Source organism: Hevea brasiliensis, chromosome 8 (genome assembly GCF_030052815.1).
Source record: "Hevea brasiliensis isolate MT/VB/25A 57/8 chromosome 8, ASM3005281v1, whole genome shotgun sequence".
Lineage (NCBI taxonomy): Eukaryota > Viridiplantae > Streptophyta > Magnoliopsida > Malpighiales > Euphorbiaceae > Hevea > Hevea brasiliensis.
In genome coordinates, this window is record NC_079500.1 from 10614701 (window position 1) to 10629750 (window position 15050).

Consider the following 15050-nt stretch of genomic DNA (forward strand, 5'->3'; position numbering starts at 1 on the left):
TTGATAATTTGGCATTGGATTTTAGGATACTCTTCAATTAAGGCCTTTGTTTTGTTGGATTTTAAGATACTCTTCAATTAAGGCCTGAGTATCCATTTTCTGGGAAGTGAAAGGCTATTTACCTTTAAGTTAAGCAACTTACTTTCAAGTAGAGTTCCCAAAAAATAGTTCATTTGAATCAAAAAAGTAGTTCTAGTATTTTTCAAGTTTGCATCAAGCGTAGTCATGAAAGAATCCTTTGAGAACTAACACATGAAAACAGTTTCTTTGCAAAATAGGGATAAGGCTGTACAAGTCAACCCTTCACAAAGCCCACAATTATGGGATATTTCATGCACTGGGTCACCCTTTATGCTGGAATTAGCATGTTACACATTTTAATCAACTAATACAGTTGACATAATATAGCTATCATGACACTAGCACCCACCAGCATTAGCCAAACTTAGATCACTACAGTTGCAATAACTCAAGATAGCGAGAGATGCAATGACTAGGAGCTAAGGCCTCCAAGAGTAGCTATTGCTCCAAAAGAAACTATCATGCTTCCGGTAGGCTAAGTTTAATCCAACATATTAAAAAGATTTACATGCATATCCAGCAAAATAGAAGGCAGGCATCTAGGACACTGGTCCAAGATAATCACCCTCCAAGCTGACCAATGCCTGAAACTCCCTTTCCGCCTCTAGCCACTTTGTTCCAATAACGATGAATCTCACCACTGCATCCTTTTCAATCTTTGACATCTTGTCGTTCAGAAAGACTGGATTCTCTCCAGGCACATAACGGTAATCTGGCATTTTCATATAAGAGAGATATATATGCTCAATTGGCCCACATCTCATGAAAACACCATGCTTGAGCACTTTGTGAACAACCCCTTCCAGAATCTCACCCCTGAAAATCTTGAAAGTGATGCCACTGAATACAACTGGAAATAGCACATCCCCAGTGTGCTGCCTCACTTTTCCCTCCCCTATGTTCTCCAAAGTGGTGACAGCAAGGTAATAACCCAAATCTTTGGTAGCTTTTTTACTAGCAAAATCTTCTAACAAGCGGACAACAATTGACCTTTGGAGCATCAGTCCTTTAGCATCCAAGTTCTCAGCAGGGATTATAACATTCCAAGGCAACTGTACTTTGAGAAACATATTTCCTATCATGAAACAAAAGAATGAGATATAAATGCCTTGCAATCTAGCATTGCTTTTAAAATTTTACCATGAAGAGAGATCTATTAAACAACACTAACGAAGGAAGTTAAAGATAGTAGGGAAAGAGAATGGAATACAAAATCTGAGTTAGCACAAGATTCTATTTATTATCTTAGTTCATGATAAAACTTTTATAAAACAATTACTCTTCTTAAACATAGATATTCAATGTTTTAGCAACCTTTGAAATTGACACACTTCAGAAATCTCAGATTAGAAAAACAGCCTAAAGGAATCTCATTAGATACATGAAATTAGCCAACAAAACATAATGAAAAAAAAAAAAAATTTAAGTGCATTGCTTCAATAACTGACTTATAGCAGATGGGCTATCTACCCCTTGCATTAACTAGGTAGTGCCATTGCATATGTACTTGTCCCTACAGCTGTGTACATGTATTAACTACAAAGATAAAAAATTTTATCCAATAGTTCAGTTAGCTCATTCTAGGAGACAAATGAATATGATCCAAAAGATAGGAACTGCTAGAAAATAGCAGCATAATCATTAAGCCCAAAGGCAGCAAGAATTATGTTGAAAGTATCCATTGCATGAATTTCAATTGAACTTTATTTAGCTGCACAAATACCATAGATAGCCTATAAACCAAGAAAATATTAATTCTTTTGTCTTGTTACAGCCAAAGTTTCTCCATACTTAATAGAGGATCTCTTTTTATCCATGGCTAGCTTCTGACTGCATTAATGTACATTTCTGTAGAAGTTTACACTAGGGAACAAAAAAAAAAAAAGAGGGAAAGCAGGCGAGATAAATTCACAAAAAAATAAAGAAACATCACTGTATCACCCCAATCCCATGTTCAATTTTTTAGCAAGCGAGAGACAATAATAACAATAAACGACAGTGCCAGCCAAAGACATACTCTCCAGTATTTTCCACAAGAAATCTCTGGAATTTTCCACATATTGCAGAAAACTTTTAGTGTCAACTATAGTAAATTCCTACACCAGTCTTGGCTGGCCACACTGCCTTTGTTAGAAGCATTGTGTTCCAATTATACTTATGATCTCCGTATCATTGGTGAAGTTTTTGAATGATCGAAACCAATGCACAATTATGAATTGCATACTAGTCTAAGAGCCATAAACACACTCTCCATTACCCTTATATTTTTACACATTTTTTGTTTTAAAATTTCTTGCTTTTCCATATGCCATCAACACCACCAGCTCCCATGTTATTAAAAGCAATGCAAAAACACAACCAACTCAATTGCCAGCAGACACTAGAGCACTTCTGAGCAAGACAAGTTAAATAATCCATCCCTCGAAGATGCTAATACAATATGAAATTCCAGTTCAAAAATTCTTAAAAGAGAAAGAAAGAGAAGAAATTGTACCCTACAGCTTAATGAACTTTCTGATAATGTAGCAAAAATAATTAAAAAAAAAAAAATTTTATCCCATTTTCTCCTACCAAACACAAGTTTACATAGCTGCAAAGTGCACACTACGCTCTCTGGGCCTGTTTTTCCCCTCTCTCATTTTTGGTTAGAATCTGACTTTCCCTCCATGTTGAACCCAAATGATCGAAAAATAAGTATACCCACAAACGATGTCTTAATCAAACAAACTTACACCTAAACCACCAAAGACAACGACGCAAAATAATCAACGAAAACTAACATTGGTATTAACAAAACCCTAAAAATGGATATTATACTAGAAAAGGGGAAAAAAAAAAAACAAAAAAGAGAAAAGCAGGAGAGCAAAACAACAAATTTCCTTTATTTTTTCCAAATTGTATAATGCAAACAGTAATAGATATTAAGGACTTCGATGAAGAACCTTTTCTCGTCGGAGATGATGAGCGATTCGAGTTAATTCGCCGCGTGGAGATTGGTTCTCCCAATGTTCATCTCAGTAGCTAGCTACTTGGGGTGCAAACTCAAGCATATAGACTCCGGGCCCGAGTTAAGTGAAGAAATAAACTACGTCGTTTACATGAGAAAAACCCTTTAGTTCTAAACTACGTCGTTTTAATCCCACTGTCGGTCGAGGCGAAAGGCGCCATCGCATCGCAGTTTCGGTTTCTTTTCTCTTACAAAATTTCTGCCCTTCATCCACCGGGAACTGATTGCTTTGAAGCCGCCGCCATCATTGTCGGTCACCTTTGGCGTTCTCCCTCTCTATTCCCGACGTTTCCATTCACCAGCCGCTACTTTCAAGCCGTTACAGTTGTTGTCTGTTTAGATTGAACTGCAGGAGTCGTAATAGCTACTTACACCTCTTCCTCGCTTCCTTCTTTCCAAGTCGTTCTCTTTCAGAGTTTCAGTATCTTCACTGACCCAAGAATTACCCGATTGGAGGAAGTCCATTCGAGGGAGATTCAAACATTTCCCCAATTCGAATACTATTAAACTGAGGTAAACTCTCTCCAGACTGATTGTTTTGTTTGTAGACATGCTTTGTTGAGCTGGATTCTGTTTCTAAATATGATTTGTTTAGCTTTGATGACTTTAAATTTGTGGAAATACACTTAAGAGGGGATTTCAATTGGGTTTAATATTTGCTCAGAGTATTTGAATTGCAGACATAGATAAAGTTTATTATTATTATTTTTCATTAGGTTGGTTTGAGACTTTGTTGAAGACAGCCAATTTAAGCATAAATTAGATTAAGATCCTCTATAGTTGCATTGAACCTTGTCAAAATGAAGGTCAGCAAAAGTTATCCAATTTGCTTTCCTATAGTTTATTTGCTTCAGGTGTTATTTTCTTTGAATCTTAACTTATATACATACAAGTAACCTCAGTTTATTTACTTTGATCAATCCTTTTGGTGTGTTCGCTAGTGATGATGGTAATGATTAGGTTCCTGCAGACAGTCATTTCTATAATCATGATGACAATGATTAGCCTCAGTTTAATTGGATGTTTGATACTTTTTGGCCATGGATGTTTGATACTTGTTTACTAATCATGTGCATCTTTTTCTATGTTTGATAGCAGTGAGGAGGTCAATAAAGCAGTAGTTACATAAATACAAGGTTGTTTATTATCTTGACGATGAGGACAGAAGAAGTGAACTGGTGCCAGATTCAGGAATGGTACCCAAAATTCAAGTCTGTATCTATCAGAACTATAATTCATGAGCTTCCAGAATCTTTTGTTGAGTACCTTCTTGATGATGTAGGGCCCTTTATACTACCCATTTCTGTCTCTAATGAAGATGCTTTACCCAATAGAATTCATAATCCTATAGATGAAGAGGATTATCAAGTGTCAGAAGGGTCAGGAGATGAAGCAGAGCAACCTGTATCACCCCCATCTTTCCCAGAACTTGAATTGAAGATTAAGGAATCAATTGAAATCCTTGGAGGTGCAGTTTTTCCTAAGCTGAACTGGAGTTCCCAAAAGACTCAGCTTGGATTAGCACATCTGGAACCCTCTGTTGCACTTCATTCAGTGAGATTGCATTATTGCTTCGGTCATCTGATTCGTTGGTCCATGATTTGTGCCATGCCTATGATTCATGCAGCAACAAAACCATGTCAAGACCCCCAAATTTCTTCCTTGCACTCCGCAAGTGGTATTCATCTTTGTTGCCTGAGATGGAATTCCGTTGCTTTGTTTGGGGTCATCACCTCGTTGGCATCTCACAGCGTGAAGTCACTACATTTTATCCTGTTCTCCTTGAGAAGAAAAGTGATCTTCAACTGCTGATTGAGAATTTATTTATGGATAATGTGAGGCTGAATTTTGAGTCAGAGAATTACACATTTGATATTTATGTCACCAGGGATGAGCGTGTTAAAATTGTGGATTTTAATCCTTGGGGTGCATTTACACTTCCATTGCTTTTTACTTGGGAGGAATTAGGGCAGAATGCGAGAGAAGGGAACAGTGTGGACTTCAGAATTGTGGAGAGCCAATGTGGAATTCGGCCAGGGCTGAAAACAGCAGTTCCACAGGATTATTTGGATACTAGTCCAGGGAGTGGTTGGGATCAGTTCTTGAAGAAAGTTGATGCAGAGTTCAAGCAACAGGGAACTTCTCCTACAGGTGGATCTGATGCTTGAAGATTTTGGAGGTGTTTTTACCTTTTGGGTTGATTCAGGTTGTCGTGCAGGTTTTTCAAACCTGGTTTCATGTCTCCTGCAGCATGAAGTTTTTGTGTTTTATGTCTGGACTAGATTTTATTTTAGACTTTGATAGGATATTAACATTGTTTTTTTTTTCTTTCTTGAAGGCAGGAATTCATTCATTAAATCATAAGGATTAATACAATCTCAGGGCCCAAGAGAACCAACCCAAAAACAACTCAAGATCACAGAGCCAAGCATGTAGAATTGATGAATCCTTTGAAAAAAATATTCTGATATGGCTTAAGGGGTGAAATTAGACATGGCCATGGTCAATTTTTAGCACCCTGTGATATGATCTTGATCCTCTAAATCATTGAACAAAATCGATGACCAAATCTAAGTGAAATGAAGTGTTAACTCATAATATTTTTTTTTTTTCTTTTTAGAGGGTTAAGCTGGTAATATTTAATCAAAGTGTTTGATCTATTTTTATGTTTAGCCTGGCATATCGTGAAAATATGTATTGTAATAAATTTCCTGTAAATAGAATGTGTTTGTATCTTTTCCTTCAATTCTCATTTTTTGAACTGAGTAAACATGTGCAATTATTAGTGTGAGGGTTCATGGTTAGATGAATGCACTGCTGTGATAGCAAATATGCTTGCTTGGCATCACTATTCTATTATGGAAAATAAAAATAAAAATGAAAACCTTTACTTTGAATCTGGGCTCTGATTTTAAGTGGACTTGAAAGATATTGAATAAGGATCTCTTAGTTCTTGTGCAAAAAGTTCCAAATAAATGTAAAAATCATTCCTAAGTAACTTGAGGTTTCAGCTTGTATTTTCCTGAGGATTCCCATTTTGGCATTCGCCTCTTTCACGCAATCCTTCCTCTTTCCCTGAAATTTCAATTTACAAGTCAAACAAAACCCAAAATTCATATGATTGATAACGAAATTCTTGGATCTTGTTCTTCTAATTGAATTCTAATTTCCTAATGGGATTGGAGACCTTTTGCTAACTAGAAGATGTGTTTACTATAATGCAGTAAATATTTTATTTAATAGCATTGGAATGTTTTTAAAACTGTAAGGCGATATTGAAATAGTTTTTAATACTGTGCGGTCTTAAGTTTGAATTTTAATTGAAGTTGAAAAAAAAAAATACAACATTAATTAAACGCAAGTATGTGCCATTATAAAAATGTACAGATGTGTGTCGAAAAATGCAAATGTAAGTTATTATTTCAATTCTCTTTCATTAAACATGACTGTCATTCACTTATATAAGTTACCACTTTCATTCACATGATTTGTTCCTCTTTCATTAAAAATGCAAATCTAGTCCCTCTTGACACATTAATTCTTAACTTAGCTCCCTTATTTGTTTCTTTTTTGTTTAAAACCTTTAATTCTTTCTCTTGGGATTTGTGAGCAACAGAATATGCATATGATATGGGAATCTGAGTTGCTTCTCATCATTTATCACTTTTGAAGAGAGAGAACCTAACTAACCTTTCACATATCCATGGCCAAAGCACCACCAGTGCTTACCAGACTCCAAAACCATAGCCCCAAGAAAGCTCATAAACAACACTCTATGTCACCACTTTGCCTCTCCATCTTCCTCCTAGTCACCTGTGTCGCTCTCTTTACTCTCTTCCAAATCCAATCCCTCCACACCCCACCTTCTTCTTCATCACCATGGTTTCTTATGCATCAGTGGCAGAAAGTCACCACCAGCACCCAGGAACTCACGTCCATGGCTGAAAAGCTTAGGCAAGCAGTCACGTTTCTCCCACTTAAGGATTTGCGTTACCAAGAAAAGGCCCTGCAAGGCCACACATGGTTCATGAGCTCCATGTATGATACTCGTGAAGAAGGTGAGGTACAATACCAGCAGTTTCCTTCACAATCCTCTAATGGTAGGCTACTTTGCTTGAAAGGACGTGATACCCACGATGGGTCTTGGAATTCCTATGCCTTAGCTTGGCCTGAAACCCTACTTTTCAATGCTACTCTCCTGAAAGGTTTAACCTTTGTGTCATATAACCATTACAACTATGATAATATCTGGCATGGGTTATCTGCTGTGGTACCATTTGTTGCGTGGCATATAAGAAATGAGTGTGAATCTCCTAGTAGATGGATTTTGTACCATTGGGGTGAGCTTAGGTTCAAAATGGGTGCATGGCTAAGGACCCTCACTGAGGCAACATTTGATGGAGAACCATTTATTGAAGGATTTGAATGGGCTAATAATAGTGAGCCAATTTGCTTTGAAAAAGCTGTGGTGATGAGGCATAATGAGGGTGGCATGTCAAGGGTGAGGAGGATGGAGACTTATGATTACATGAGGCGTAAGGCTAGGGCTTATTGTAATGTAAGCTTGGAAGATGCAAGAATCAATAACAAGGGATTGCCAGGAATTGGGTTGACTTTATTTATGAGAACAGGTCCCAGATCTTTCAGGAATGAGTCTGCAGTGATTGGCATCTTTGAAAAGGAGTGTGCAAAGGTAGAGGGTTGCAAGTTGATGGTGGCCTACTCCAATAATCTTACTTTCTGCGAGCAGGTTAGCCAAATGATCCTTAATTGCCAGCAATTGGAAGTAATTTGTTTCTAATTTTTCATATGTTAGTCAATTTTCCCTGCCATGATTAATCCATCTATTGCCTCATTAATTAGCTCCATTCAACATTTTTCTTTTACAAAGTTTGCTCTTTGAAGAAAGCTTTATTGATGAGTGGTGCGCAAGACTTGTAGGTCACATGGGAGAACACATGTAAAGCCAGTCCTCATTTTCTGAAGAGGTTGAGTGTAACTTAATTTTGCCTAACTTAATTATTAGTAATAAATTGCCACAATAGCTCATATAAAAGCTTTTTCTTTTCTTTATTTCTTTTCATTAATGTATGTATATCACGTTTAGTTGGAAATAATTTGAATATTACATAAAAGGTAATTATCATACGCAGTCACTTAATTTTATTAGTGTTTTTATAAAAAATTATTAAATTTTAATTTCTTTAATAAAATTTACTGAACTTTAATTTGATTTCATAAAAGTCAGTGTAACCGAGAATTAATGATTTTCGAATTAATTTTATTTATAAATAGTTGATAAATCATTAAATTAACATTAAATTAACATGAAAACCTTTAATTTTAAGCTACAATGATTTTTATGAAATCAAATTGAAGTATAATAGCTTTTATAAAAGAAATTAAAGTTTATTAATTTTTATAAAAATAATGATAAAATTAAGTGATTATGTGTGATATTTGCCTTAAAATATGAGATGTGATCATGCCTATAATACCAATCAAAATTTTTAAAATTAAATATTTTTCCATTCATTTTTAGAATTTTCTCTTATAGCAAAAAATATGAATATGTTTTGAAGTGCTATCATTAAACTTTGAGCCTTCAATGATACTGAACCTGTCTTAAAAATTATAAAGTTTTGAACTGTAATTTCAGTTGAAATTAAATAATCAATAAAAAATTAAATCTTATATTAGTTATCAATTAATGGAGGTAATGTGTATGGTAATTGATTATTTTTTATTTTATTATTATTAATTTTTACATATTTATCCAGGTGAAGCTGATGAGCTTGACAGATATTCTAGTATCACCCCATGGTGCTCAATTAACTAACATGTTCTTAATGGACAGAAATAGCAGTGTGATGGAATTCTTCCCAAAAGGATGGTTAAAACTTGCTGGTGTAGGTCAATATGTTTACCACTGGATTGCTAGCTGGTCTGGGATGAAACACCAAGGTGCATGGCGAGACCCTGAGGGCGAACCCTGCCCTTTCCCAGAAGATGATCGCTGGTGCATGTCTGTTTACAAAGGTGGTAAAATTGGATTGAATGAGACTTACTTTTCTAAGTGGGCTAAAAATGTTCTCAATGAAGTCAAAACAAGAAAGACGGTTGAGGTATCAAATAAGAGTACTGCTTCAACTTCTAGTTGTGCTTGTAGTTAAGTACTATAATCCCCATAATAGGAAACTCTTGCCTAATTTTGATTTATTATATATTCAAAATATAAATATGTGAGACTTATAAATTTAATAGATAAATTTTATCATATGTCTTATATTTTACATTCATAATTGTCTGAGTATAGATAAAAAAAAATTCTCCAATAAGCAGGTGAATATGTTGAATTGCTAATTGCTTTATTTGGGTGAGCCCCAGCATAATTGAACCTCTTCCTTTGTCATCTTTTAAATGGGCTGAAACTAGACCTAGAGCTTTCTATACACAAGATAAAGGGTAGCCCAGTTGTAGGCTTTCTAAACGAACTTTTGCATTGTGTTTTTTTTTGCAGAAGCAGCATTTTCTTGGCCAAAAAGGTGGTGTTTTTATTATCTCGTTTTTGTTTGAAGGAAGAAGAAGAAGAAACAGGAGCACTTTGCTTCTTTTGAACAGAAGAAGATAACAAAAAAGAAAAAAGATGAACATTTTTTCAAGGTCATTAGAGCACACTAGCCGTTTTGGGTTCAATTAGATCAATAATCAATATTTAGGATTAATTTGATTTAAATCAAGATTTTAAAGCTCTAATTATTAATCCTAACATATATTAGAGACTTATTTAACTATTAATATTAATATTTCATTTGTTTCATAAAAAAATATTTTTTAAAATATTTTTCATATTTTTTAACATTTATAACACTTAAAAAAATGAGTTAACGAAAACTTTTTTCCCAATTAAAAAAATATTAAGTTAATTTTTATTTTTAAATTTTAATAACCTTATTATAATATGATAACATTTTTACATATATAATATAAATATATATATTATTAATTAAACATTATAATTAAATAATAAAAAATATTTTTATAAAAAATATTATTTTAAAAAATATTTTATAAAAAAATATAAATTATTTATCGTGAAACAAACAGATTTAAACTTAAGGTGAGGGATGAATTTAAATCTTTAGCCTTTAATAAACATAAAAATAATAAGAAATCATTTTCCTGGATTTTATTTTTAATAATAAAAAATATTGATTATAAAAAAATAAAAAAAAGGGAAATCAATGGGGTCTAAAGCATTCTCATCAAAGAGACCAACTATTCTTAGATTCGACACTCCAATAAAAGTAACATCCGGATGGGCTTTGTCTCTATTATTATTATTATTATTATTATTATTATTATTATTATTATTATTATTATTATTATTATTATTTTTTGCTTATTGAGACTTAATTTTTTTCAAGTAATATTAAAAGTGCACTCTCTCAACACATAAATAATTTTAAAATATTTTATAGCAAAATTAAACCCTAATAAATAAAAAAATGAAAATTCTTTTTTTTACTGTCTAAATTAATTTTATTAAAATTTTTCATATTATTTTTGGAACTAAAAAAAAGTGAAGTGGGTCCAATCACTTAGCACGGTTGGAATGAAAAAATAATGAAGAAAACTTGAAAATGTGCTGCCTCCAATAGAACTGCCAAAAAACATTCCCATATAAGCAAGCAAGTGGATAGTTTACAGAAATATGAAGTTGAATTATTGAAGGGTTTTGGTAATATAATAATTATATGGATAGGGAAGAGATGGGGGGAGAGGACACATCACCAAATGAATTAGGGTTTGGTTAAGGCTTCAATACATGATGTCTAGCCAAACCCCAACAGCCAATGAGCACATCCATGTGGGGTGAGAATGGAAGGCAACGCGGCTCGCTTCCCACCACTGCTACCATCTCCAAAAGACTAGCTGTCAATGTTTAGTCTTGTGAGCTACATGCTATTATGACATTCTCACACTTGAATTAATGTTCATGATAAGAAGTTCAACTAACTTGTATTGTTTTTGTCTTTGTTATTTTAATCATGAAGCAAGAATCCACACATGAAATTATTGGATTAATAATTTAGTAAATAATTATTTATTTTTGAAATATAAAGATAAAAAAAATAATAAATATTGAATGCAACGATAACATTCGATACACTTACAAGAGAAAAATTCAGCTTCAATATTTAGAGAAAACATTGTTAGTAAAATAGTCATAAACTTTAAAATAATTAATATTTTATAAATGATAAAATAAACATAAAAGATATCCTGTAAATAAATAAAAAAAATAGATTTTAAATAAAGTTGATAATATCTTGAGTATATATAAGGTCTTAATTTTACACTTTAGAACTCTTTAGATTCTCAAACAATTTTAGTATGAAGAAAATGATCATTACTAATCATTTTATAAAGCACTATATAGGCTTAAAGTTTGAAACTTTATTTTATAAAAATGAGTGCAAACTTTTAATAATTTATTTTCACAAAATGCTTTAGACCTTTACCTTCTTAATGCATGAAATTTGATAGTTAAAATGATTCATGTTCTATCAAGTTGATTATTTGTCCACTTAATCATGAATTGACACTTAGTATAGGCTTAATTAGGAGTCATAATTAATTGGGTTTTCTCTATTTCTTAACCTACTTTTCAAGTCAAAATGGCATCAATAATAATAATTATTCATGATAATTAGAAGACATATATATTCTAATTAAAGTCCACCAATGTGTGTCATTTTATAAAAAAAGTATAAAAATAAAAAATATATATATATATATATATATATATTTGGTGATATTAAAATTATTTCTAAAATTAGAGGTATCGAATTTAAATTTTAATTAGAGTTAATTATATAAAAAATAAAAGAAAACATATTTTTGAGGCACAACTCTTTGAGATTTTTTTTTTAATTTTATGTTATTAAGACCTTAAACTTTTTAATCTATGGCAACAAAATTAAAAAAAAAAAAGAAAATAATAAGAAATTTGTTAGTGCTAATTTAGGAGAACATTCCAAAACAAAATAAGGGAAATTCTTGTCTAAACATATATAAATATGTGAAACTTATACATTTAATAGATGAGTCTCATCATACATCTTGTGTCTTAGATGCATGGTGGATCAAATCTAGAAAAAAAAAATCCAATAAATTTTTAAATGTCCACAAACGGACATTAATTAATGATTTTTCATTCTTAATTATTCATCGATTTTTTTTAATTATGTCCTTAATTAATTTTTAAATTGCAAATCTATGACTCATCAATATCGCACATAATTCAATAATTAAAAAGGTTTTAATAGAAAAAAATTGAAAAATTCAAGGGCTTATTGATTAAAAAGTACATATTTTCACAAAATAATATCTTTTCCCAAATAGAAACAAACAAACCAGGACTGATTAACATGAAAAATTTAGATATTGTTGTGCACCATGAAAACGTATAAACTACAAAGAAATAAAGTAAACATACAAAATAATAATATTTACGTGGTTTACCCTCTCTACATAAGGCTACTCCGCGGGTATACCATCCTTCACTATCAATAATAATAAATCATTAATTATAAAATCTAAGTTATACTACCCATCAACTCAATTACATCTAAGAGAATCCACACTATATTAAATTGCTCATAGTAAATACATTAGTTAGTCCCTCTCAGTTTTCGCTAGATATAAACCCAATATATTTACTATTTTAACTGCTACAGCACAAAGGGTATCTTTAACTATATAGGCAAGAGCCCTCTCACCAATAGACAAGAATTACTCTCTCTTGAATTCTATGCTCTTTCTTCATCTTAGGCTGAAGCTTCTTTCCCTCCATAAGACTGCAATAGGCAGGAGCCCCTCATTAATAGGCAAAGCCAAATCCTCAACAATTGGCAAAGCCCCTCTCTGCAATTGGTGATAGCCTCATTCCATAAGTTAAAAGTTAAATAACATTTTCTACTATTCTCCGATTTATAGGGTTAATTCTCTCAATCCTAATCTGATTAGGAGTCCTACTCAATTTGTCACACCTTACCCCTCTGTAAGACATAACATGATCCCGTAGTATACCTAATGACTTACCAAACTTCATCTACCGATAACTCATTAAATACACTACAAGGGATTTTAAAACCATTTTCTTACTTTTTGAAAGTGGTGAGCATTTTTGGTAGGAATTAAAAACATTTAATTAAAATTGAAAAACTATGTAAAATTTTTGACCAATTTTATTTTTCCGCAAATTCTGGAAAAATTTCGGCAGAATGCCGGCAGTAATTGAGAAAAACCAAAAATTTACCTGTGGAAAAACACTTCCAATAATAGCACTTCATCAAATCTCAACCACCAAATCACTCAATCAACACAAATCCATCCAATCTCCACAATTCAAAATAAGATTGTCATCCCAAATTTTTTCAAAATAAGTTATACACCATGCATTTAAAATATTTGATTACATTCACAATTTAGTTCACAGACATAAAAAGCCAAAAGACAATATGATTACATATGACTGTACAACTACTAAGTTACTAAAATACATATCACTACAAAATTATTTATATTAAGAAATTACAAGGGTATAATTAAATACTCATACAAAAATTTCTGGGTAGTTTCCACAATCAGCAGCTCACTCTGCTGCTTTTTCCTTGTTTCTATCTACGACAGTAAAAGAAACTATCGCTGAGTATAAAAATACTCAGTGGTGCACAATAAAATGTAAAGGCATAATATAAAACATTTATAAATAATTCACAGTTAAAAAATTTCACAATCATATTCCACAATTTTTTTAAAGCGTCTTTTAGCACAATTTTGATCAAACAATTTAATAAATACAATGTTGCCAATCCATACACAACTTAAGCCATGACACAAAATTTTCGATCAATGTCGTGTTGTACACCATGACAAAGTGATCTACAACCTCACTAATCGAAATCAATAAGGGAGGTGGCTAGCTAGCTAGCTAATGAGTACTCATCCGATCTCAACCTCAGCTGGCAAGCCAGAGAGAGAGAGGAAAATAAACAATCTCAACCCCATAAATGGAGGAGGAATAATGTGATACTGTCATGCTAAGTGTGAACACAAAATCAATTCAAAACAATTTATTCAAATAATTTGTGAGAAATCTGGTCAATTTTCAAAGTCATATTCACAATCATAAATGGCAACACAATTCATAATTAACTCAAAAATCAAAATTTGAAGAATCATATATTTAAACAAAAATTACTGTGCACAGACCTGATATGAGTCGCCTCTAGGCCTTGACTCAGTCCCTTAGCCCTTCTGGGTATTTTTCAGCTGAAATACATAATTTACAGTATTTCAGTATTTTATCTCACAATAAATCCAACAATTAAATTCATGTATACTCAATTCTAGTCCTAATATGCGTAAACTAACTCTCTTGAAAATTTTCATTTCGGGGTTACTATTTATAGTACTATTCAAGTCAATTACTATTTATACTCAATTATAATAGTATTTATTAAAATAATATTTACTTTTTATCTAAAAAATTAAAAATAAAACAATTAATAAAAAAGACAAATCACCAAAAAAACCTCAATCTTTACTCATTTTTACAATTCTACTCATCCTTTTTCTTTTTAACAATTTCACTCCAACCTTTGGCATTCTATTTAATTCTACTCTATCATCAAAGTCGACTGTTAAACTTAATAGTAATACTACATCATTGTGTGTAATAAGTATTATGATATTTAATTAATTGCTAACCCTATCCCTAAGTTACCCTAATAATTCATAAATTGAAAAGAAAAGTTAGGATCTCTTAACCCAAAATCGATTATGCTCTTTTGTCTCATCCTTCCATAAGCAAGAACAAGCAAAAGAAGAACGAGTCAAAGGAGTAGAATCGATTTTGAATTAGGGATTATGAGTTTTTTTTTTTTTTTTTTAA

The 15050-nt window shown here is 32.3% G+C and overlaps 3 protein-coding genes across 3 annotated transcripts; 2 read left to right on the plus strand and 1 right to left on the minus strand.

Moving 5' to 3' along the window:
- Positions 1-237: 237 nt before the first annotated feature.
- On the minus strand, positions 238-3154 carry LOC110637927 (DNA-directed RNA polymerase V subunit 7). The gene is made up of 2 exons (XM_058151263.1): positions 3024-3154; positions 238-1156 (listed from the first exon to the last, which is right to left on the minus strand). Exon 2 carries the CDS (start codon positions 1149-1151, stop codon positions 621-623), a length of 531 nt encoding a protein of 176 aa, XP_058007246.1. The 5' UTR covers positions 1152-1156; positions 3024-3154; the 3' UTR covers positions 238-620.
- Positions 3155-3240: 86 nt separating this feature from the next.
- On the plus strand, positions 3241-5858 carry LOC110637935 (uncharacterized). The gene is given in 4 exon segments (XM_021788323.2): positions 3241-3601; positions 4187-4583; positions 4586-5239; positions 5427-5858. Coding segments are annotated over 3 exon segments (1020 nt in total). The 5' UTR covers positions 3241-3601; positions 4187-4243; the 3' UTR covers positions 5453-5858.
- Positions 5859-6609: 751 nt separating this feature from the next.
- Positions 6610-9367, plus strand: LOC131182281 (uncharacterized). The gene is made up of 2 exons (XM_058151261.1): positions 6610-7838; positions 8869-9367. Exons 1-2 carry the CDS (start codon positions 6792-6794, stop codon positions 9259-9261), a joined length of 1440 nt encoding a protein of 479 aa, XP_058007244.1. The 5' UTR covers positions 6610-6791; the 3' UTR covers positions 9262-9367.
- The last annotated feature ends 5683 nt before the right edge of the window (positions 9368-15050 follow it).